This window comes from Amaranthus tricolor, chromosome 5, assembly GCF_026212465.1.
Source record: "Amaranthus tricolor cultivar Red isolate AtriRed21 chromosome 5, ASM2621246v1, whole genome shotgun sequence".
In the NCBI taxonomy this organism is placed as follows: domain Eukaryota; kingdom Viridiplantae; phylum Streptophyta; class Magnoliopsida; order Caryophyllales; family Amaranthaceae; genus Amaranthus; species Amaranthus tricolor.
The window spans coordinates 29,450,753-29,476,704 of record NC_080051.1 but is presented as its reverse complement, the minus strand read 5'-3'; the positions used below and the strand labels follow the sequence as shown (position 1 = coordinate 29,476,704).

Genomic DNA, 25,952 nt, shown 5'->3' with positions numbered 1-25,952 from the left:
TACTATTTTTTTCATCTACTACTTCTATTTCCTTACTCTTGACCAGAGGTGTTCAACGGGCTGGATCGAGACTGGTCGGGTCAAAATTTAAATGGGTCGGGTCAGGGCAGGTCATGTCAAATGTTAAATGGGTTGAAACGGATCAAAGCCCGTTTAAATCCGACCCACTTTGACCCGTTTTTAACAGTTCATAAAATAAGTTTTTTATTTTACTTTGTGGCTCATTGGATCGACTCACCTATGTATATAATAATACTCATAAAAATATAAAAAAAGTGGTAAAATATTTTTTGTAACTGGCCCAGACCAATCCAATCCTTTACACCAAGGCCACGTTACTGACCCAATCCGCTAATGACCCACTAAAATGTGACCCGACTCTTAACCCGTTGGATCAACCCGCCCCGTCAAACACCTCTACTCTTGGCCCAAAAGTAACATTTCTGCAATATAGCAAATTCATAAGAACAAACGGTAAATCGAACCAAAAGTGTAGTACCCATGTTCAGTGAGCTATTGAATACCAATGTTGGTAGAGTTGTAGTTCATCCAGAAATAAGAATGATATGCCCCTTCGAAAGTGAATTAAGATGTGATACAACTTGAAACAGCTTGACCAGAAGTGAAAAAATGGAAAATAGCAGCTGATAAATGGATGATATTCAGATCTGCTCTTCATATTTACAACACATCATAATGTATGTTAATGAAATATAGTATACAGTTTAAAAACGTCAAAATTAAACAATGCCCAAAAATTTTGACGTCGAATTTGGAAAACATTTGGTTCGTGGAATCGGGTTATTTATACTTGGAATGGTTTTCTTGGCGTGGGATTTCGATTCTCTAATGATTGCAGTCTCTGCTTCAAATGAAAAACTTCAACCTGTAAATCGTGCAAGAGAACCGAATTAATGCACCAACACGTTTTTCCAAACAGTTACCAGCTAGACAAATTGTAAATGTCAACATACAATCAGGGAAATACGAGGTGCACACTTCATAAGCCAAGGAGATCCATCCCAAAACTATATGGCTATGGGAGGAAGGGTTAGTGTGCACACCATTTTCGTGGCTCTGATACCAATATACCATGTTAAATTGGGATGCACTTTATGTGAATGTCGGTATACAATCGGGGAAATACAAGGTTTAAGTTTTAACAAGGGTGTTTCCTTTTCCAAATGAAAGTTGCATCGTAATATAAAAATACAACTTAAACATGAAATCCAGACTTCATACCTGCAACTGGAAAGCTCTTGCTCGTTCATTAGCTAGCATCCCCCTTGTCGAATGTAGCTCCTACATGCACATTATAAGGGAAAAAGATACAAAAGAGATGGAAATAAGAAAGTGTGCGATTGACTGATGCATTACGGAAATACTCGAAATCCCGATTTGTCAAGTTAAACGAATGTCGAAGAAAGCTATATACCTTTTGGGTGTCATCCAAGACAGCTTTCAAGAAAGCTACATCATGTTCGAGCCTTACATTGTCTGAATGTACAATATTTGACAAGTTGTTAGCCTCTTCCTGTGCAAGCTCCATACCCGATAACTTCTCTTTCAGCAACTCCAATTCCTTCACTGTATCTGCCAGCTTTTTCTCCGCCTCTTGCCTACTTTTTAGAGTCGCTGACGCGTTTTTCTCAGCGGCTTCACGACTTGCTAAAGCCGCTGCCAGTTGACCTTCAAGCATCCCATTTTTCCTTATCAAGGCAGCCATTCTTGTTTCATACAATTGATATACGCTTGAGGGGGCAGAAAAAACTCCACATTTCTCCTCACTTTCTGGGAAAAGCATCTCCTCATTATCGAGGGGAAACTTTTCACATACCGAACTGGGGACACTAAGGTTTCCAGACTCTGACAAAGATGCTACGTCTTCCATGATAAATCTGCCTGAGGTCTCAGCTGGAGCTGTTTCTGGGGGCCTTCTTTGTTCTAAGAACTGAAATTCATTGACTTTGTTAATTTCTAATGTACAGTTTGTTAAAAATACTTCACATGTGAGGATCCTACATCGCCAAAATAGTGGGTTGTAGACTTGTATATTATACTTTATGAGTAATCCTCCTAATACCATATGGTTTTGGGATAGAGTTAAACTCATCATGTGTTGTATACAAGTCAACGCTCATTACTCGTGGGTTTGTGGGCCTGAACCCACGGGTCCCCCGTGGGTGCGTCCACACAAGTGGGCCCATGGGCCTATCATGTGACGAATTGTCACGGCCTAACAATCTTCTTACCTCTAGACTCTAGTTAGTCAAGATTAGTGGGAAGATTGTTTTGAAAGAAACACAATCAGATACAAACACGAGGAGGGAGATAGTCATGAAGAAAAGTAGTAGGCATTAAAATTATTCTCGAATCAGATCATGTTATATTTGACAGGAAACCACACAGTTAAGCATTCATCAAATTTTACTTAAATGTCACAAGAGCCAAAACAACCAGGAGTCAACATGATTGAACTCCCGAAGAAAATGCAACGGGTCTAGTCTTGCATATCAAGTAGAAATTGTGATAATATTAACAAGGGTGAAAGTAAGATGCATGGACCCACCTGTGCATATGAATTCTCATCGTCCGAACATTTTGTCGGTTTACGTGTTTTTTCCTCCTCGTTGTGAAACTGCTTCCTGAGAGACACACTTCCTAAGGCATTTGCTGAATCGGCAAGAACAGCCTCTGACAAAGATCTCCTAGAAGAGCCGTGTTCTTCTATGATGGATGATAAATTTTGTCTAAGGGAATCAACTGGACAGGATGAAGCACCGTAGAGTTGAGATGCAAATTCATTAGATGAAGAGCGTTTATGCGATGGCAATTGCCCAGGATTTTTTATTGGGGCCAACCTTCTCCCAGAAGAGGTTCCACTCTTGTCCAAAATCAGCACTTCCACCTGTAAAATAACAAAAATAATAATAATAAATTAAAACTTCAATAGATTTGTTAAACCAGCAAAGGGAGAGATTTTATCCAACCTGATTTGATGGTTCTTTCCTATATCCTCCAAATGCAACAAGGAAGTCCCTCTCCTTGTGTTGTACCAACACAAGACTAAATCCCTGCAAATTACATCAAGTAATATTAAAGTGGAGTATATATATTGTATGACATAATCCTAAAGATGCCACGGGCCACACAACAAGTGCAACACTTAATTTTTAAGCACATTGGAAACAGATGAAACTGTAAGCAATCTATTCAAATCAGTTTTTTCAGATGCATAGGGATTATACAGCACATAAAAGGTTCTTACAAGGGGTTGAGTATGGGTGGAACTGGGGATGGGTTGGGACCGTGGGAGGGAGAGAAAGAGATAGAAGATAGCTCACTTTATTGGTTGTGATGGATGATGGAGGTGACAAAGTCGCAACCAACCATTCAACTTTTACGACATCAAAAACTAAGGTCTCCGAATGTCCTGCACAAGGCACAAAAAATAACGTAAAAAGGTAAGCCATGAGTATTTTGAATCAGTTTGTCGATATGGCAGTTTTATTGCTATAGACCTTCCATCCATAACAAAAAGGAGATGCCCAACTGGGCAACTCTATCTAATGTTGTGCATTAAAGTTGTACATTCCCAATGGACTAGAAAGCTTGACCATGTTTTTGGTGGGTCTCACCAGTGTCACATGATTCACTAATCTCCTCGCGGATCGCAAATCAAAAAAACGAATTATGGTCGGTTTTGGACTATTCTAGGAAAATTTGAGCGAATCACGAATTCAAAAAGCGAATTATGTTACACAATGATGGACTATATAACACTGCATAGGATCGTATGTTCTTTTTGATTGTTTCTAAACGTTAGAAAGATTTTTTCTTCGACAAAACTAGGATATATCATCCCAGCAATACAACTCAGAAGCATATGCAAAGAGAGTAAAACCGAAATCAAGCAGAAACTTATGCTTACTTTTCTTCCGGCTTCCACCACCAGTGATATACCATTTAGTTCCACACAGCACGCCACAACAACCGGCTCTTGGTGAAGGATGGAAACCTCGGATCTTGATTCTTGACCACATCATCTAAGACATAACGTAATATTTTACATCTTAAATCAATCAATTGAACATTTAAGGAACGAGAAACATCTCAACATCGGATTGAAAACTTAGTATGGAAATATAAGTTAAAATGTTTTAACTTACCGTCTCAAAATCTAATGAGTACAAGTCGTTAAAAGTTTTAGACCTTGAAGAACCACCAAAGATATAGAGTATCCTGTCATCGTATAGTGCTGCAACATGATTGGACCTAGGAGATGGTCCTGTTCCCCTGCCCATCCATAGTAACGACAGTGTTATGTCCCATGTCAATATCAATTCTATAAGATTTCCATCATAATTTCTTTTTGAAATAATAAATAATTATAAAGAAAAATACGTGTTTTGGGGCGGAAAAACATTACCATGGACTTTCCTTACAAAAACACACATATCAACTAGCATTTAATCTTTTATTACTACGTAAGAATATAACAAAGAGACCAAAAAGATTTGAGGGAAAGTTTAATGGAACAAGCAGAAAGTGAGAGCCACTTACGTGCATTGAAGAGGTAGCCACGTCATTGACTTCAAATCAAACATGTGAAGATCATTTAACTTCCTTCGTTTAGAATCCTCACCTCCAAAAAGGATTAAAACCGAACTCGATTTGACCACTGTATGGCCACTGCGAGCAACCTACATAGTCACAAGCATCCATTCAGAATCACTGCTATCAAAATAACAGCTCCAACATAAAAACATATTCTTGTATGAGACGGTCTCACCAAGAGACGGTCCTTATATATGGATTAAATAGTCCATCTAGTACATACTATGAGAATATGAACTCTTTATTTGAGGTCGTCTAACCGAGAGACGGTCTCTCACAAGAGTTTTTTTTTTCCTAATGAAATTGATTAGTGTCCTCCAATGTCATTTTCATTCTACCTTTGATTGGTTGGTGCTGGGTAGAATTGTAGAACTTAGGAGGCACATAATAACTCACATTTATTTATACCTCAAGGAGAACTCTAAGTGAGTTTTTTTTTATTTCTATTCCAATTTTAACTTTATGAAACCAATAATAAACTATTAAAAGTATGCAAAGTAGAGAGGCTTGTAAATTTAAACCAAGCCAATAGTACATCATTGATCCTTTTTCTTTTCTTTCAAACCAAGACAACGTCTATTAAAATATGCAACCTCTTCTTAATCCTTTTTCTTCCTCTTCTCTTCTTTACTCAACTTTTGTTTAACTTCTATTCTCACTCCTTTCTTACAACTTCATAGTAGCTTGTGTAATGTTTAGTGGTACTGTGATGGGTACTGAAAACAATTGATGGAAAAAACAGAAATAAAATATGTGGCCTTTATGCATGCGTCTACAATAGATATCTTAGTCAACTCCCGGAATCCAACAATACGGTATCTTCTCAAAAAAATTTCATAAAAGGTAGTTTTGTGCCACTTCATTTTATAGGACCATTTCTTGAAGAAAAAAAAAAAAAAGCAAAACCTTCCTCAAGAAAAAGAGAAACATGGTCAAAAGGATTAGGGACACTGAACACGCAACGCTTTGTCAGTCTCACATATTTAGGATACTTGTGGTCTGAAAACCATTGAAAGCGTGTTAAATACAAATACAAGACAATTGCCATGCCCAATACATTCAGAAGCACAGATTATACATACAAAGACCAATAAGTATTTTTTTCATGCATGAATCTCAGTTGTCTCATAATTTATGTTTTAACTACTACTTTCTGCCAAAGCCTCAACCCAACAATATTATAGACAGAGAGGCATCGTGAATTTACAGGACTCCAAAACCTATAAATTTTCCTTCTTCCACAGAACATTAAAGAAGTTAGACATGTTCAGTTGCCGTGTTCCATAATCATCTTTCTACTTTCCACTTTCCACTTTCCACGAAATATTAAAGAAGTTAGACATGTTCAGTTACCGTGTTCCATGATGATCCTATCAAAACACAAGCTTTAGGAGAAAAGCAGCAAACACAGTCATGTTTCTTCAACAAAAAGGGTCATTTGTAAAAGGATATCAATTAGTTAATCTCAATATCCTAAAGAAAGTCTCAGTTTTGATATCGATTACTACAGCTAGATATGGGTCAGTTTTTGTTATGAACGTGAGAAATGAGTAAGCTTAGTGATAGAAGTTCGATGCAAATAAACATGGAAATGTCTGCGAACCCCATACTATAAGGATTAAGGTTTTGGCAATGTTACTGTTAGAAGCCATGAAGAGAGCGTACCGGTGCATCGCCCTTTGCTTCCATTAGTGACCAGCATTCTGTTTCTGTATCAAATGCCCATACTGCAGAACATGAACACAAAACAACTCTTTAACTCATCACAAGCAATAGAGTTTAGCAAGAAGAGCAATAGTCAGTAATAGTGCTCAAGATGCAAACCTGACATCTTTTCACTGCCAGGATCAGTCTTTCCTCCAATCAAGAGAGCTTTCTTACCACAGGAAACCTAATCAAGAGAACAAGGAATAAATATATAGTTTTGATGAATAAATGGAATTCCACGGCACAACACCTGCAAACTTGCGAATAAATAAAAGTTACATTCAAACACCAAAACATACAGCAAGCCATCTAGCAGGATAAACTTTTGGGGAATTAATCTTAAAACGAGTATGCTTTGCTTGCGATGTAAGTATAGTGCAAGCCACCTATATAGATGTCCGTTATGCAGTGTAACTGTGTAAGACATTACCAAATCAAGACCTTGAAGACAGGAAGATTCTCACAATCTTATAAACTGTATTTAGAATGACAATGATGGTAAGGGCCAGAAAAATACAGTCTTTGGACAAATGGCTCAAAAAATATACACATTAATCACATTAAATTACGATCATTTATTGATATATTACGTTGAATTTTTAACAACAAAAGCAATTTTCAAAAATTGAATCCTTGCCACTTCCTCCTTTCTCCCGAAAAACATACTGTTGGGAATTAAGACTTGGCATTGCTGTTGTTGAAGGATTAATCAAGTATATCGTAAACAATCATCAGTCTAGAGCCATAATCCAGATATTGGTAGTTAGAAGGATTAACACCAGTATCCTACCTGCTAGCATGTTTGCCGTCACTATGGCACATAGAGAAAATAAGTATCTTAAATAGAAAGTTTCACCTTAAGGTATATGAAAGACAAGAGTTGCCGTCAGATGAATATGATCTTGAGATGGTAACCACTATGTTCTCACCACCCCACCTCATACCCACAATTCTAACTGCATATGACAATCATAAGAACCATATGATATTCTTGGTGCAAAGTAGTTATGAATACTCGAATTTGGAGTATGAGGCTTTCAAAAAGGTGGTGACTTGATTCACATTGGTACGGTGGGTATTAGGTTACAGAGACCAAACTCTTTACTGCAACAAGTACATCCAACCCCTCTTTACTTTACCTAGGTGAAAGCCAATTTAGTGGCAAATAGTGCATGTTGTGTGTATTGTGGGTAACAGATATCAAATTTTGGTTGAGCCGCCTCCGGCCTCCTTATTGGCATCCTAACAGATAATTCATTAACCTTCCCAAGTCTTAGCAGTAAGATGCACAACGCACAGGCCACTGGAATATGCAACACCTTCATGAACCTCATGTGGGCACCTCCAGCATGGGAAGCATAGAGATTTTTTCATAAAGAAAACAGAAACTGTCCAATTGTGTCAATCTGTGCACCTCAGGCACCTGCCCTGCACTTTACAACATCACCTTGCGCTGCCTTGTTTGAGGTGCTCTCCAGCATAAGCTCCTAGCGCCTAAGTGCACCCTATGTTGCAGGTCATACTAAAGTATTTTTAGTAACGGATCCGTTTATCTATACATGAAATAATCATGGAAGTTAAAATATGCATGACGACTCATCAATTCATCCTTTTTGTTGTTAGAATCTAATCATCTTCACACAAATCCATATAGTAAGGTCCAACTTTCCCATCCAATCAATCAACACACAAGATCCTTTCTTCACTTTAGACATGGAATAAGCTAATCCCTCGTATAACATTAAAAGACTTCTATAGTTTTCAATGTTGAACTTTGATTGTTCACTTCTAAACCAAGTTGACAATAAAACATAATTTACCTAAAAATGTATTTTCATTATCCTCATACATATTGAAACAATATTTGTTAAGGGTAAGATTGCATTCACCAATTGGCATTGGAGTAATGGCATGTCGTTGTGGATATTAATATAAATTGTGAAAACAATAGCATTAGACATGTAATCAAAGTAAACTCATTACACTAATTATTGAACCTTAATATGCACAAATGCCTCATATCTCAAAGGGAGAACCATTTTTTGGTCTATGACACCAAAATATCTTATGGGCTTATAATAGTCAATCAAAATCTAACACAATAAGTACTGGGAATCATACCAAGCTATGCCCTCGGCAAGATGGGATCTTCAAAGGTAAACTAGTGGGAGACAAGTATATTTTCGAAGAGGCTGACGTCCATGAAAATTGATCAAAACTAAGCACCTGCAAAGGGGAATCAATTATCAAACACCCAAACAAATCATGCACAAATTGTTCAAGGAAACACCAAGGATACAATTTACTTTAAGAAACTCTTTACAACAAACATCTATTAGACAGATTAGATTAAAAAGAGCAAACCTGCACATCATCTAACATTCCATGTATGGATTCTCCACCAACCACCACCATCTTGTTTCCTACCACCGTTGCAGCATGCTGCTCAGAAATACACGAAAAAACTCAACTTATGTAGCTTGGTTCAAATTCCAAATAGGTCAAAGCCTGAGTGATTAAAGTGAAATAAGAACTTTACATTGAAGCGAGGTTTTGGCTTGTCCCCCGCAATTGACAAAACCATCCAACTCTCACAGCTTCCAGATGTGCAATTGTTGATATCACGAGCAGCACTATCAGTTTCGCCTGCACGGTCAACAGTAACCACGACACTTTCACCCTGTCAAGTGTCAAGTAAAAACATTATCCTTACATAGTCAAATTCCTCATCCAGACCCGGTGCTACACAAAGCCAGGTAAGTCTGATGTTTTACATTGGAATGTGTACTCCGCTTGAGAGGTCTTAAAGGACTTTTAGTTCCTTGGGCAGGGTCAGAGAGATGCATCTTCATCCTGAGGCAAAAAAGAAGGTTGGCATCATTAGAACTCTGAAAAACAAAAGCCTGAATAAGAGAAAACTAAATTTATATTCAGTCATCAATCATCATCATGATCATCATATCCAGTGTATCCCGCATAGGAACTAAATTTATAGTCAGTCTATAGTTTTATTATAACCCCAAAAAACCCCAAAATACATGTAGAAGGGAACTTAACACGACCAAAAGAAATAAGTCAATAACTACCTAAAAACTGAAGAACCATGAACTTTCATGTACAAGTGATCAACAGGTATCAATCAAGCAAACTTTGAATAGCAGCAAAATGATGTATTTTAATGTTTAAACATGCGCTGCATGCTCGATAACAGCATTGTAACTTCTAGTTCTCAATGATTAGTATACATGCAGAGCATAATTGCATTATCAGTACCAAAATTGCTTAAAAGGGATGAAATCATGAAATGTTAAAAACTCAGAACAAGCAATTCCTAGAATTGGACATGATACATCCATAATTTATTAGCATTGAATGAAGGTTCCTTGAACACCAAATTACTTTAAAAGATTTTCAAATCTACCAAAGCAATTTTACTAGCATCGTAAAGGTTAAAATTCATATTTAGGCCAGCATAATTTTGGCTGATATTTGATGATAACAACCACATCAATCAAGACCGAAACCACATTTTTGCAGTATGTCTAAAATCCAATAAACAACAACAGCTACTAGTTACTACACAAAAACATAAGTCTAATATAGACTTAGGGCACGATATTCATTCCTAAATTGCCTCTTCACCTCTCTATACTCATTGCTCTCCACCCCACTAAATGACCCTTTCTAACTATACTTTTAAAGATTAAGATTGTTGCACATCCTTTTAGTGAGCACTAACGGTCCGTTTGATTGTTATACTAAAAGGTGATAATGGAAATAAATAGTAGTTTAAATTTTAGCATGTCATTCTTATAATAATGAAGAGTTGACAATAAAAGAAGTTGTTTTGTTTAACTTTTCATTACCACTTAATTCCACGTCTCCAAATGCTAATGCATTGAAATAAAATTTATGAAGAAATTGAGATGATTAGAGTACAATTAATATGAGCATAAACTTGTTAAGAGATTTTCACAATAAAATTATACTAAATTTTCATTACCATTTCAACCATTTAATAACGACTGCCAAACGAACCGTAAGTCCACACTAAGATCTACTCCCACCTAGAGTGGTCACTGTAATCGTACATTATTTGGGCCAAAAAAAGCAACTAGTTTATGAAAAGAGAGAGAGAACTGAACCTTCCAACTTTGGTCCGCCTCCGAGAAAACCCAAACATTTTCATTTGACAAGCTCTTCAATCTCCTAATAGCAAGTAAACAGGAAAAAAATTGTAAATTAGGATACTCATTCATTAGTGTAGGTATATACTACATACTACTAATATATTTAGTACTAATTCAAAAGCACAAAACTCCACCCTTTATACAAAAAGTAGCATTATTTAAAAAAAGAAATCACCTTTATTAACTATCTAATTCACCAACTAAAAAGGAAGGATATTTTATTTTATTCTTTAAAAACCCACAAAATTTAGGGAGTATAAAGCAATAAAATGCAGATGGTATTTCGATTTTACCTTCACTTCCTACTCACTAACCCAATTGAACAATTCACCAAACAGTATAATATAAACACAAAACACTCAGTTTTATGACACCCTTAATAGATAACATCCGGAATCAATTTCTTGTAAACTTGAGATTAATCTGCTTGTGAGTCTGACCTATAAAAATCCCAATTTCATGAATAATCAATTCAAACAAATTTAAAAACAACCCAGAGATTAGAAATGCATTTCACCTAATTTGTAAGTAGATGTAGTAATACTGAATAAACACATCCCCATCATGGGTTTCAGATAACTTAAGCTAAAACGACGGCGTTTTCAGGTGAGTAAATGCCCGAAAGGGAGAGAGAAAGAAAAAGGATAATGAGATAGGGTAAGGGTTGATGCTAAAGTGCGCAGGGGAGAGTGAGAAGTAGGAGTAGACGGTTGGAGTATTGGAAATGATGCAAAAAGAAAGGAAGAAAGAGATATGGACAAAAAGTAACAGCGAGAAATGGGTGCCATTGACAGTACAGTTTTTACTTCGAATGAGAAGCCATGCATTTATTACGTGCGGCAATATTGCAATGTTTGCGGGACCATGTTCTCTATGGTAGTTCCTTTTTTACTCACTTCATCACCCCCTCCATCGCACGTGACTTCTCATTATCCATATTATACTACTAAATCAATTTTTGCAATATTTATCATTATATGGGTTTTTACATATTTCGACTATTATATGAGAAAAAAATATAATTATGTGGGATTTTATTTTATTTGTCTCGGCGTATATTTTTATAATATCAAATTTTTTAAACTTTTAGTTATGTATAATTCTAGATATAAACGATTCGACAATCGCATTAGATTGCGCAAAAGTTTTATTTGGTGCAAGTAATATAGAATAGAGTTAGTACAATTTATGATCATCAACTTCTTTGCAATGGTTTAAAATTGGTTTTTGCTTTAGTTATAGTGTAACAAGTATCATTTTTTCCGAATAAGGTCATAGTTTCGATTTTCACATAGTATTACCTCTTTCTAAGCTAAAAAAAAAACATATTTACCATATTTTTAAATTTTTCTATAATATCACTTGAAATGTTGTTATTTGGAGTTTTAAGGGTTAGTCATTAACTTATTATTGGGATTAAAGGTGGTCATAGAAGGATTATAATATGCTTTGAGATTGTGAATCGGTTCTCTTCTATCATTATTGAACTCTACATATATAACTCAAATTAGTAATGTGCATAAGGAGGCCAATAGAGATGAAACTCAATCTTGTAAACAACAGTAATATAACCTTGAACAAACAAAAAGTCTCCCGTGCCACCAACCACAGGATGATCCGAAGGCTTTGTATTGTGAGTCACTCCAAGAATCGAGATTGAGCCTTTACGATGTTTGAAATTGAGAGTGATCTTAGCCATGGATATACTTTGTAGCCCATCAAGGCTCAACGTTATAGAAGTCCCTTAGGCAGTGCCAAGGACCATGGACGACGAGTTATAAGATGGTGTGGTAGTAAGTGGATCTTGGAAGGCAAATATGGTTCCAAATGGAGTAGTTGTTTGACTAACATTAGGTCCTGTTACTCCATCTAATATAATGTAAGCAGTTTTGTTGATCGTTTCGTGTTGATAGAGTGAAAAATGTAAGGATTTTAGGCTCGAGTTGTCGTGGTGGTGCTAGTCATGATGGTTAGATGTTGATTTGGTAAAGGCCGGAAGAAGGAAAAGGAGTAGAACATGAATCAATGAGAAAAACATGATGCAGGGTGCAGAGAGTGTAATACTGGTGTAGTATAGGAAATTTGAGATCATTTGGGCATTATAATTTGAAACGGAAGGATGAATTTTCAAACTTAACTTAGCTTGATATGTTAGAATTGTCTCTTTGATATGTGATGTAGTAGAATTTAATACATATTTTTGTGGAAAGTTCAAAGGGTTGAAAATGGTAAGTTTAGGACACTAGAATAAAGTATATGGTGGACCGAATATTTGTCTCTGGCTCTCTGCATGTATATTGAAACAATGTCTACCATTTTCTGTTGTTAAATGTCACACAATTCAATATTAATATATTTTTATATCAAATTACCAGAATTATAGTCTAGACAGTCCTAAAGTCTCTATAAAAATGAAATTTATTTTCCTCTTCTTCTGAAAGGTGGTATCATAATTTTCTTTTTTCATATGAACATGTAGGAGATGTGTTTGATTTATTCAATTTGTTGAACTAGTATTCAAATCTAAACAAGACTATTAAGTTTCAATAAGATCGTCAAAGTGTAATTATAAATTCAAGCTAAGATTGATTAGGATTTTTATAAGGGAAATACACTAGATATAATGAAAATGAGTATTAGAAGTTAACGTATTAATATGTAGTGACTCAAAATGTTCATATCTAGCACTAATAGTGGGTAAACTTATACTCCAATATACACGTTTACTCACGCGGGTATGTCTCTAAGATCATCACCACCACTATCTAAGTCGGTACATCCATCATACCCGTATACTCGTCTTGTACTCAACCAATCCTCGTCCCATTCACATCTTATACTCTGTCCAAGCCTACCCCAAACTCACCACCAATAATGAGCAAGAGAAGGAAGATCAGAATATGTGAGGAACACAAGAAGGAATGAAGCCATCAAAAAAATATATCAAGCTGCGTATTGGTGAGACTAGGTACTTATATGGGGAGACCATACTAAATGTTACACATCTAACAAAATTGTAAAAAATTTAACCATAATAATTACGTAAATGAGAGTTGCGTTATTATTAATATGAATACATAAAAATAAACTTTGTAAAAAAAATAATAAAAATGTGGTAAGTTCAGATTTTAAATTAAATGAATTCAAAAGTGAGAATCAAAATTATAAGAATATACTCCACCACTTACAATTTTAGATATTTGTTTAGTTATTTAAATGTCAAGTGAATTTAGTGCAATAGTCTTTTTTTCTTTATTTTTTCTTATTATATATATATATATATATATATATATATATAGCAAATATAACTAATTTTAATAGTCGAAAAATTCAAATGGGGTCAAATGATCAATGGGTTTATATTTGTCTCGAGATAATCTAAATATTGGTAAATCACTCTTACGTGGAAGAATTTAATAGGCTGAAACTTACGTATTTATTTTTTCTTTTATTAATCAGTAATTTTTTGTATTTGCCTCTACCCATGAGAAGAAGACACCAAGTATGATTTTTAATTGTTATCAACAGAAATAAATCATAATTGTTATCAACAGAAATAAATCATATCCATCTAATTGTACGTCTTAAATTTTTTTTTTTTCTGTTGGAGATTATTGAGGACAGAGGGCATAAGGAAACTATTACAACGGCTATATTTTTTTACAATATATCTGACTTATGTTGCTCATTATTGCAGAAGAACAAAGATTTCAGGCATATAGCTAGCTTTATTATATTAGTCGAACCATAATTAGTAAATAGTAATTACTAGGGAGTTAAGTACATTTAGCTATATAAGCCCATACCCAATGGATTAGTACACTGAAATCTCATCCTTCTCTACATGATACAATATCCTTTCAACTCCTCGATAGGCCTTACGATTCTTGGTGACCATTAATATGAACATTCAATCGTCGTAGCCAAACGGAATGAAGTATCATGTGGAAGAAATCATACCGTTTGGGAGGCGAATGCACCTCAAAATGCCTTCTTACTTGAAGCACTCGTCTATACATTTTCAAATATTTCTTCGTTGAAATGCTCAATAAGATGGTCTTCAAGTTCGGTATGTCCTTGACCGAGACCTCGATAGCGAAGGACTTCCAATTTAATACGTCGCTAAATGGTGGAACGTAGTGATCCGAGACAAGAACCGGGACACATCCGGTGTAGATCGCCTCCACCACCCGAGGGCTTGCGACTTCATAACCACTAGGGCAAACACAAAATTTGCTATTCCTTAGCATGGCATAGTAGGAAACACCCTTAGGGAGGTAATTGTAGATTTTTAAATCCGGATCGTTCTTGTTCCCCCAATGCTCTAATAGGATTGGCCTAATGGGTCCGTGAAGGCCACCCGCAAAGAAAGCCAATATAGAGCGGCTTGATGGAGATGGTCCACCAACGAAGCCCTTGATGAAGCCCGTTCGAAGATTGATCTCGGGAAGAGATATGTCTTTTCGAGGCTTAAACCCTTCGGAGGTATTGGCATTGCATAATACCCGAATAGAGTTCTTTGCTAGATATGGAACTGAAAATGATGCTTCCGGACCCTTCAAGAACAAACAAGAGGCAATTCAACATTAGTAACCAAAAAATGTCAATGTAAGTACCAAACGTATTGGTTAACTAGAGAATTGATACTAATCGTCAATAAACATACCCAATCATGACAAGAGAGCATAAAATGATCGGCTCCAAGGCTGCGATTCCAGTAAGGATATTTACTAGATATGACTTTAACGTAATCTCTCATAGTGTGTCGAATGGGACCAAAGTCATGTGAATCTCGTCGATAAACATAATGAACCATCATGACGACACTGAGGGGGAGGAAGAAAACATGAGCCTTCTCTGGTTTCTTGGTTCGAAACTGATTATTGATCTCCAGTAGGTGTATGAAGTTCCCTTCGGTTGAGTATATACTTTTGCAAGGACCATTATGAAACAATGGAGGTTCTCCTTCTTCGTAAACGTACACCTTGAACCGTTTCTCCATTTCAAGGTAGCTCCTGCAATATTGTTTCGTTTGAGTTAAAATTTTACAACTCGGAGGATATAATACAATGTGGTCTCGTTTTTGCACTATAAGACAGAACAATGTCAAGCAACCAACTCAACCAAAAGCTTAAGTTCGTGATTGAGTCCCTAGGATATATTTTATACTCTAACACGCCCCCTCACACAAAAGCCACTTGAACTAGAAGTGTGGATGCATCATAGGTCCCCCATACCTAACGCTGAATATTCCAATTTGAATACGGGTGGTTGAGATTCGAACCCGTGACCTCTTGTCACGTTGGCTTCTGATGGAACCAACTCAACCAAAAGCTTAAATTCATGGGTATGTTATACACTCTAACAGACAAAGATTGAAATGTACAATCCCTTATACAAGCACTAAATTGTCAGTCCTTCCTCTGGTTTCCAAATATAGAAAGGGTACTAAAATGAAAGGAGTAGAGAACATAAATGGATTACTTATTAGGAAAAAAGTCAGTGAACAGATACCATTAATGTGAAATTCATACACATCCCAACAAGAATAATAATTAATGAAGTATAACCTTCAGAGGATCAGCAGTAAATTTCTCAATCAACTACTCAATTTGAACATGCACCACAAATTTGGTAATTAGACTAAATCATACCTTTAGTTTATGTACCACTTTTAATAATTCAGTACAAATATAGTAAGTATACCATTTCTATTATTAGAATGTAGTACCTGTGAAAGGCATTGGCATTCCAATACATGGGACCAAGAGGCCGAAAGTCCGGATCGTCATACGTATGATTTGAGTATTTAGACTCCTTGATTGCGGCCCGAGCCATTTGAAGCCCTATTTCAAGGTTATCTAAATCCGTGGCCTCCTTCTCTATTACTTTGTTCTTTATGGGAAGAGCACGTGTTTCATTTGAGGTCGTGACGACAATATCGGTGGGATTTGAAGGGATATCTTTCGGCATTAATATTGAACTCCCAATCGCGACCTGTCAACATAAGCTAATCAGTCTTTTTGTGTAACAACTCGCGGAAATTGATTACAACAATAACCGAAATGACATAAGTCGAAAATCTATCACAAAATCAAGCAACACATCAATTGGTGTAAATAATATTTGATAGTCGAAAATCTATCCCGAAAAATGTGATTATTAGTAGCGTTTACGATACGACTATCCCATCACATAATTGAGATATAAGTTGTACAAAACCAAATTATAAAAACTGAAGATCTAAATAATTAGCCAAATTTAACCCAGACAACCAGTTTATTAATTGCCAAGTTGAATGTATATCATCCTACATTATAGTTGATCAATTCTTTATGTATTTTTGTACAAAAGAAAATTAAAACAGAAACTTTTAATTTAAGTGCATAAGACAAAAAATTATTTGATAATTTTTGGATTATGTTTTCAAGTTGATTCTCTTTCCAGCATCAAGAGATTTTTACTAATTTGATTTTGAAAAATACTCCACTATTTATAGATTCGTTAAATTATGTATATTTATAATGATTTTGGGTTGTTGGTTGCGAGTTTTTTCCTTTCCACGAGGATGGAAGGAGTTTGACACTCACCACCTACAGATAGGTATTATTCCCTTGCTTATAGGGATTTTCTAAAGTAAATGAAGATTGCGTATATCTAAGCCTTGCTTAATAGTAGTATTATGATAATAAGATAGGTGATTAGAGAAATAAACATTTCTACCATTTAGTATACAATATACATTATACATTATACATTATACATCATACATTATACATTATACATTATACTCCTAATTTGCTCTATACCCATTTTCCTTTTCTTGCAAATTAGTACAACTTTGGGATCGAAAATACATACTTCATTTGAGCTCACCACCTTTTTCCTTTACAAGATAATGGTTATATTTTTTTTTAACCTATTTATTAATTACTTTTAATTTATATTTTATTTATATAGTCAAATGAGATTATGTTTAATTTGTTTACTTTTAATTTTATTAATATTAAGTTTTTATAGATTTTAATGATGCACAATTATACAATTATATATATATATAGAATTAAAATTAAATAAGTGCATGACAAACATGAAAAACCAAAAGGAACAATAATAAGGAACATTAATAGTGAAGAATGGGAAATTCATTGGGTTAAGCACCATCTTTCATGGCTTTATTTTTTCGTGCAAATGAAAACAAGTGTGATATTGTTGAGAATGGGAAAGTAAAAAGATTGAAAAAACATCTTCCTTTCAATTATAGGAAAAGAGGAATCTAAATTCGAGTCTGCTTAAGCCATACATTTGATTAAAATTCAATTAATATTTTAGCTATGTATATATAAATTGATGATACTTAGTATCTATCTAATAAAGAAAAATATTGGTAAAGAGATGAAAAACTCTTTCATTTATTGTTTCCATTATTATAATTTCATTGTAAACCAAATAATGAAAAATGAGCTAGAAAAACATAATTTGTAGATATATAATTAAAATAAATGTAATTACATTAATTAAATCTATAATAAATATAATTAAATGTATTCTAGTATTCAACGAAAGTATAAAGTAATGATTATTTTGATAAAAAAAAAAAGAAAATAAAAGAGAAGGAAGTATTCTACTAATAGTTCCAAAGTGTATAGAGAAGGTAAGTATATTCACAATCACATCCACCAAACACAACCACATAATCCCATTTATAAACATGTAATTATAACATCATTAAGAATACAAATTCAAAGTTATTTACATGCAATGAAAGAGACATCTTTTGTGGGCTACAAGATTGGCCGAGAAAAGGGGATGACTAAGTGATGCGCAGCCAGAATCAAACCGAAAATGATACATAAAATGATACATATATAGTCCAATTGAAATAAGACACCCAATTTTCACAGTGAAGATACATAATCCCATTTATAAACATGCAATTATAACATCATTAAGAATACAAATTTAAAAATATTTACATGCAATGAAAGACATTTTTTGTGAGGGAATAGAATGTGTGAGAAAGCGTATTAAGGGGGACGGAGCAGATTATTTAAAAACCCTGTGTAATTTTTAAAAATTATGATATTTTTAAACAACTTTGTATCTTAAAATAATTTAAATATACTATGTAAATTATTAATATTAAGGCCTTCAACTTTTTAAAGCCTTATGCAGCTGAACATATTAAACATTAAACATATTTTATCTTGAATTTTTTATTGAGTTGATTTTATAAAAATTGGCTAAAAAGGTGGCTAACATTCTAACTAAAATAAGACTCCATTCTGGCCACAAATGATACACAAAAATTAAGAATTAGCAATCTTACTGGTGCAAAAACAGGGGAGTCAACTTCAATAGAAAATGGAGGTTTAGAAAAAACAGAGTACTCTGTTTCAGTAGCTTCTTTTGGTATAATAACTTCATCAATCTTTGACCTCAATTCCATGGCTAAAACCTGAGATTTATGATCATTTTCTGATGTTAATTCATCTGAGTTAAAAACCCATTTAGAAGGATTTGAAATCGGATAGAAAGAAACAAAAACAGAGACAAAAATTAATGGGATCATGAAGCATAAAATTAGCTTCATTAATGGTGTAAAAACAGAACCCATCTTTTGTTCATCTTCCTTCATTGTTTTCTTTAATTGGGTTTGTTTGTTTTTCAGTTTTTTTAGCTTTAATTGAACTTTTTTTATAATGAAATGAAGGAAAAAAGAGGTTAGTTTAAAGTCTGAATTAAATAAGTTGAAGTGTTCGGTTGGAGGAAGATAAAGAAAAGAGAAGAGATTAATGGATGGTTTGAACCGTTGAAAAACGGGTCGGTATTCAGTAACTCAGAAAGAAATGAACATCTGGTAATATATGGTTGCACCATAAAGCCAGGCGTCTGTTTTCTTAGGCCTCGTTTACACCCTTTCATGCAAAAAAAATGAAACATAAATATAAACACAAGAAAATTAAAAAGGGGGATATGCATTTTCTTGCATGCATTCAACATTTTAAGCATATCCTTAAGAGGAGTCGAGAAAGACTTAAAAGAACTTGGGATGAGCAAATAAAAGCTGACTTGCATGAGTTAAACCTCCCCGAGGGTCTGACTAGGGATACAGGTAGTTGGAGGCATCATATCCATGTTTTAGACTACTAATGTCCTCTTAGATTACCTTTGGTGTTCTTACCCTCTTGCTTCTCTCGTTTCTTTTTTATTAGTTTTTGTTTCCTTTATTTTGTTTATAGGCATGTAATTTATCTTTCCTATGTAGTTACGTCTCTTTATCTTTTTCGAACTGGGGGCTCCTTTGGCTGCGCTCTCCTTTATGGGTATGAGTTTTCGTCGTCCTTCCCACCCCAGACCCTGTCCATAGTTTTTCTTTGAGTGGGATACACTGGGTAGGATGATGATAATGATGATTTATGAAATATGCTATTTAACTTATGTATGAAACGCGTATTTTGATAAAACTGTTTTATATAACAACTTTTATTCTCTATAAATTTGTTGTAATATGTTTAGGGAGTAGGGCTTATGAATCTTAGGTCCGTAAATCGAATGACCTAAATCCAATAGAGTGGGTTAAGATTTAAATTCTCAACTTTTTGTAAAAAAAAGTATACTATTGTCTTAACCATAGAACTACACCATTTTATTATAAAAAATGTAATAGTAATATTTTGATAATATTTTTTGGACCTCTTATGGCCACAAAGAAAGTCCTTCCGCATTTAAGAGTGTTTTTAAGTTGGTCTTGTATGATCTTAGTGTATAACCTTAAATTTTATAATTACTAAGAATTAAAATAATTTTAATCAAATACTTACCAAAAAAAAATAAAATTAAATACTCCACTTACTAACATTTTTGTTTATAATAATTTTTTTTTTATAAAAAAATGTAAGTAAGCTAGTTAAATCTTTTATTTGAGATTGAATTGAGGCTTAGGTTAGAATTTAGATATATATTAGAGTTGTTTATGGTAGGGTTTGGTTGGGTAGTAGATTGGTATTAGGGTGATACATAGTGGTTGCCAGCTCACCTCTTCTTAAACAAACTTTCTGATATCTTCATTTTTATTTTTGTATAGCTTGTATATATACAAACTCTTGTTTTAGTTTTTAGAGAGATATTCTTTACATTCTTAATCAATAAAATTCTTCCCCTTAATCTTCTTTGAGAATCATCTTGTACAATCAAGATTATCTTGATTCTTCTACTGCAATTCTTGCAGTTTCTCATGGTATCAGAGCAAGTCTTGCTCTTACTGCTTCCGTTTTAATCTCTTTCTTCATCCTCTGATTTCTTCTTCATCTTTTTAATGGCTGCTTCAGAAACGCCATTTTCAAAACATGTAGAAACACCTATAACAATCAATGATGAAATCCCGATAACAAATAATGCTGAAATTCCAATTCAAAGTAATGTGAATTTCAATTTTGATGATCCTTATTTCCTTTCTTCTTCTGATATTTCACAACATTTAATTGTTGCTCTTGTTTTCTCGGGTTCTAACAATGTAAACTGGAGTAGATCTGTGAAAATGGCTTTATATGCAAGAAACAAGGAGAGTTTTATTGATGGAACTCTTCTCAAGCCATATGTATCTTCCACTAATTTCAAGAAATGGATCCGAAATGACTACATTGTGAGATCATGGATCATCAATTCCATGGAGAGAGGTATTGTAGAAACTTTCATGTTTGTTGATTCAGCTTGTCAATTATGAAAGGAAGTTAAAGATAGGTATGGCCAAAGCAATGTACCTCAATTATTTGATCTACATAGATCTCTTTTTCTTACTGAGCAGAATGAATCTTCCATTACTGAATATTATGCTAAAAAGAAGAGAATATGGGATGAAATTCATGACCTAGAAGGTTTTATTGATTGTTCTTGTGGAGTTCTTACTGATTGTACTTGTGGAATTTTTAAAAAAATCTTAGATGCTGATAATAGAATGAAGTTAATTCAATTTCTTTCTGGTATTAACCCTGCCTATGATCAAGTTAAGACAAACATTCTTAGTACTGATCCTTTACCTAACATCAATAAAGTCTATCACATTCTTCAATCCGTTGAGAGACAACATAAAAATAACCTTTATACAAGTCAATCCAGTGAGATCAGTGCTTTTGCTGCTCATCAATTCAAACCTGATAATTCTGCTGGTATGAGGAAGGATTCCAAGAAAACTAAGTTTGAAAGAGTATGTGAGCATCGTAAAGGCAAAGGTCACACAATTGATCAATGTTTCAAGCTTATAGGCTACCCTGAGTGGTATGCAAACAAGAAGTTTAAATCCGTTTCTACAACAGCTGCAAATGTTCATGTTGATAATACTGGCATTCTTGGATCTGTCCCTTGTTCTGGTTCTGGTTCCTCAAGAAAGGTGTCTTCTTCTGTTATTGATCCTCAAATGTTATTAGTAGTATGCAAGGAGGTCATTAAATGCATGAATCAATCTTCCATCTCTACTGATCCTCTTACTTCTTCTTATGAAAATGTGAATTTTGCAGGTATTTTTTTGTTTCTCATGTTGATTCTAATTCTCCAAATATTCCTGCCAATTCTTGGATTATAGACACTGGTGCTTCTGAACATATGTGCTCTAATTCTAAATTTTTTTCTTCTCTCCACTCTTTGCATTCTCCTATTCTTGTTGGATTACCCGATGGTTCAACAAACACTGTTACTCATTCTGGATCTATCAAACTTAATTCTGATATTACTCTGTATTGTTTGTTCCTTCTTTTAAACATAATCTTTTATCTGTTGGACAATTGCTTGATAATAACAATCTTCTTGCTAAGTTTACTGATCAGTCATGTATATTTCAGAACCTTACAACTAATGAGGTCAAAGCCACTGCTGTGAGAACATCAGGCTTATATCTTTTGTGTCCTTCAGCTTCTTCATATCATGTTCCGCCTAATAAGCTTGTTGTAAATACAACTTGTTCTTCTTCTAATCTTGGTTTACTTCATGCAAGATTAGGTCATGTTTCTTTTTCTACTATGAAACATATTCCTCATGTAATAATCAATAATAATAATAATAATGAGAATTTCCATTGTGAATCTTGCATTTTAGGGAAACATCATAAATTTTCTTTTCCTGTTTCATCCTCTCATGCTATTGCACCTTTTGAGTTGATTCATATTGATCTTTGGGGTCCATACAGATCACCTTCCTTATCAGGAGCCACATATTTTCTTACTATTCTTGATGATTTCACTAGAACCACTTGGACACATTTACTTCACAGCAAACACCAAGTGTTTCATATAATATCTACTTTCCTTGCCTATGTCTCAAATCAGTTTAACACCACTGTTAAAATCATATGAAGTGATAATGGTACTGAAATTTTCCAAGAATCTTGTAGTTCTCTTTTTGCTTTAAAAGGTATTATACATCAAAGGAGTCTTCCTGGTTTACCTCAACAAAATGGCAGAGTTGAGAGGAAACACAGGCACCTTTTAGAAGTTTCTAGAACACTAAGATTTCATGTTGGATTACCTATTAAATTTTGGGGTGATTGTTTATTGACTGCCACATATCTCATAAACCTCATGCCAACCTCTGTCTTGGATTGGAAAACTCCATATGAATTACTCATGAACAAACCTGTAAATTTTGATCATCTCAAAGTTTTTGGTTCATTATGCTATCCTGCTCACAAAACTACTGACGAATTTGCTCCTAGAGCTAAAAAATGCATCTTTCTAGGCTATCCTTATGCTCAGAAGGGATACAAATTGTATGATTTGGATCAACACAAAATTATTCTTAGCAGAGATGTTATTTTCAAAGAACATATTTTTCCTTATAAACAACAACACACATCTACTTTTACTTCTCAGCAAACTGAGCCTATTTTTCCTTCATCAGATATTTTTGATGATACTCCTCTTTTCCAGCATATTCCTCCAATTAATCCTCCTTTAAATTCTTCTTCCAGTTCTCCTCAATCCACTAATCCTTCTTCTACATATGTTTTTGATCAGTCCAATAACTTCATTGCTTCCCCTGATTGTTGTTCTTCTTCTTCTCCTCTCATTCCTGCTCCAAGAAAATCCTCCAGAATTCCAACATTCCCTTCCAAAAATCAAGATTTTGTTACCAATATTCCTATCATCAAACCTTTAACTACTCCACAAGATATACCTTCTCCCTCTTCCTTATCTTTTAATGTTCATACAGAACCTTCTCTTCAAAATATGTCTTCTGTAGATTTAGATAGTCTTTCTTCCATGCTATATGTTTATGAACCCAATTCTTACAATAAAGCTAAAAATGACCCTAGATGGATCAGTGCCATGAACAAAGAACTTGAAGCTTTAGAAAATAACCATACTTGGGAGTTAACCACTTTACCCCCTGATAAGACTGCTATTGGTTGCAAATGGGTTTACAAAATTAAATTTCAACCTAATGGATCTGTGGAGAGATGCAAGGCTAGGTTGGTAGCCAGGGGTGATAAACAGGTAAAAGGGAAAGACTATAAACACACTTTTAGTCCAGTTGCAAGGTTTCACCACAATGAGAACAATTATTGCCTTAGCTGCTGCTAAGAACTGGAGTATTCAACAGATTGATATTAACAATGCTTTTTTACATGGCTATATATATATATATATATATATATATATATATATATATATATATATATATATATATATATATATATATATATATATATATATATATATATATATATATATATATATATGCATCCTCCTCAAGGGTATTCTAAAGCTCTTCCTGGTCAAGTTTGCAAATTGAAAAGATCTCTTTATGGTCTTAAACAGACTTCCAGACAATGGAATATTGAACTTAAAAAGTTTCTGCTTCATTCTTTGGGTTTTGTTCAATCCAAGCAAGATTTTTCAATGTTTACTAAAAGAGATGGCAATGATTTTACTGTCATTGTTGCTTATGTTGATGATCTCTTGATTTCTGGTTCAAATAGGTTCATCATCTCTCATATTAAATCTCAACTTCACCAGGCTTTTACTATCAAGGACCTGGGTGATTTAAAGTTTTTTCTTGGTATTGAGGTCCATAGAACTTCAGAAGGGATTCTTTTGAATCAAAGAAAATACATTCTTGATTTTCTTCAGGACACAAAAATGGAAAATTGCAAAGTTTCTCCTTTTCCATTGCCCAAAGGTCTCAAACTTAGTACTTTGGTTGGTGGTTTATTGGCAAATCCTGAGATATACAAAAGACTTATTGGGAAACTCCTATATTTGAACATGACTAAGCCAGATATTTCCTATTCTGTACAGCAACTTAGTCAATTTTTGAGTGCTCCCAGGGCTCCTCATTTTGCTGCTGCTTTACATGTCCTGAAATATCTTAAGGGTTCTCTCAATACAGGTTTATCTTACAGTTTCAACATTGATTTTCAACTACAAGCTTATAGTGATGCTGATTGGGGAACTTGTGCCTACTCTGGCAAATCTCTCACAGGTTATTGTGTTTTTCTTGGTCAGTCCCTTATTTCCTGGAAGACAAAGAAGCAAAAGGTTACTTCCAAAAATTCTACAGAAGTTGAATATAGGTCTATGAGTCAGACAACTAGTGAATTAGTCTGGTTGGAAGGTTTATTACAAGATCTGGTTGTTTATGTTCCAAAACCTATATCTCCTTTCTGTGATAACAAATCAGCACAGTACATCGCTGAGAATGAAGTTTTCTTGGAAAGAACTAAGCATCTCAAACTCGATTGTCACTACATTAGGAATTATGTTGTCTCTGAATTTATATATTTATCTCATGTCACTTCCACTCTACAACTAGCCGATTTGATGACTAAACCATTAGGGGCTGCTCAGCATAATTTTCTTTGTTCCAAGATTGGACTTCTTCACTATCCCTCATGTCCATCTTGAGGGGAGGGTATTAGGGCGATACATAGTGGTTGCCAGCTCACCTCTTCTTAAACAAAATTTCTGATCTTTCTTCATTTTTATTTTTGTATAGCTTGTATATATACAGACTCTTGTTTTAGTTTTTAGAGAGATATTCTTTACATTCTTAATCAATAAAATTCTTCCCCTTAATCTTCTTTGAGAATCATCTTGTACAATCAAGATTATCTTGATTCTTCTACTGCAATTCTTGCAGTTTCTCAATTGGGTAGTGCCTAAAAAATCTACATACGGGTTCAAATATTCAAAAGCCCGCCCGCATTGTCGGCATATTTTTTTGTCGCTACCCGCTCATTTTAAAAGTGGGCAAGACCCGCGGGTAGGCAGGTATTTCTTATATAAAAATTAAAAATATAATACAAATTATAAAGTTATGTTTAAATAACAATTAAAATACAATACATTGTCCAAAATACTCCAAATACATATAAAGTATCAAAATACTCAAATTATATGAATACTCAATGTAGATGGCACAGTCGGCTACTTGTTTGAACTTTGA

At 34.3% G+C, this 25,952-nt stretch overlaps 2 protein-coding genes and 1 pseudogene across 4 annotated transcripts; all 3 read right to left on the bottom strand.

Annotated features, from left to right (window-relative positions):
• Positions 1 to 569: 569 nt before the first annotated feature.
• Positions 570 to 11,298, bottom strand: LOC130812852 (acyl-CoA-binding domain-containing protein 6). 3 transcript variants are annotated; one of them, XM_057678468.1, is made up of 18 exons: positions 11,032 to 11,298; positions 10,808 to 10,954; positions 10,470 to 10,533; positions 9,099 to 9,177; positions 8,864 to 9,004; positions 8,689 to 8,766; positions 8,446 to 8,550; positions 6,442 to 6,508; positions 6,283 to 6,344; positions 4,564 to 4,703; positions 4,170 to 4,296; positions 3,932 to 4,046; positions 3,345 to 3,433; positions 2,991 to 3,074; positions 2,570 to 2,908; positions 1,436 to 1,951; positions 1,243 to 1,302; positions 570 to 886 (listed from the first exon to the last, which is right to left on the bottom strand). In XM_057678468.1, the coding sequence occupies exons 3-18, from the start codon at positions 10,511 to 10,513 to the stop codon at positions 806 to 808; spliced, it is 2,127 nt and encodes a 708-aa protein (XP_057534451.1). In that variant the 5' UTR covers positions 10,514 to 10,533; positions 10,808 to 10,954; positions 11,032 to 11,298; the 3' UTR covers positions 570 to 805. The 3 variants fall into 3 exon arrangements, with proteins under 3 accessions (XP_057534451.1, XP_057534452.1, XP_057534453.1); XM_057678469.1 differs by having other exon boundaries at positions 10,808 to 10,949; positions 11,032 to 11,279; XM_057678470.1 differs by lacking the exon at positions 10,808 to 10,954.
• A 723-nt stretch (positions 11,299 to 12,021) lies between these two features.
• Positions 12,022 to 13,341, bottom strand: LOC130813649 (pterocarpan synthase 1-like; annotated as a pseudogene).
• An 881-nt stretch (positions 13,342 to 14,222) lies between these two features.
• On the bottom strand, positions 14,223 to 19,222 carry LOC130813198 (probable glycosyltransferase At5g03795). Its single transcript, XM_057678962.1, has 4 exons — positions 18,844 to 19,222; positions 16,246 to 16,511; positions 15,181 to 15,529; positions 14,223 to 15,070 (listed from the first exon to the last, which is right to left on the bottom strand). The coding sequence occupies exons 1-4, from the start codon at positions 19,150 to 19,152 to the stop codon at positions 14,393 to 14,395; spliced, it is 1,602 nt and encodes a 533-aa protein (XP_057534945.1). The 5' UTR covers positions 19,153 to 19,222; the 3' UTR covers positions 14,223 to 14,392.
• Positions 19,223 to 25,952: the final 6,730 nt, after the last annotated feature.

Bases quoted from the DNA above. Each gene is read 5' to 3' on its own strand.
- LOC130812852 (XM_057678468.1), bottom strand. From the start codon at position 10,513: ATGAAAATGTTTGGGTTTTCTCGGAGGCGGACCAAAGTTGGAAG. The intron at 3,075-3,344 runs GTGAGCTATCTT...TGTAATTTGCAG, and splicing joins CATCCATCACAACCAATAAA to GGATTTAGTCTTGTGTTGGT. The intron at 1,303-1,435 runs GTATATAGCTTT...ATGTGCATGTAG, and splicing joins TCTTGGATGACACCCAAAAG to GAGCTACATTCGACAAGGGG.
- LOC130813198 (XM_057678962.1), bottom strand. From the start codon at position 19,152: ATGAAGGAAGATGAACAAAAGATGGGTTCTGTTTTTACACCATTAATG. The intron at 16,512-18,843 runs GTAAGATTGCTA...TTATGTTGACAG, and splicing joins ACTCCCCTGTTTTTGCACCA to GTCGCGATTGGGAGTTCAAT. The intron at 15,071-15,180 runs GTATGTTTATTG...TTGTTCTTGAAG, and splicing joins TGCTCTCTTGTCATGATTGG to GGTCCGGAAGCATCATTTTC.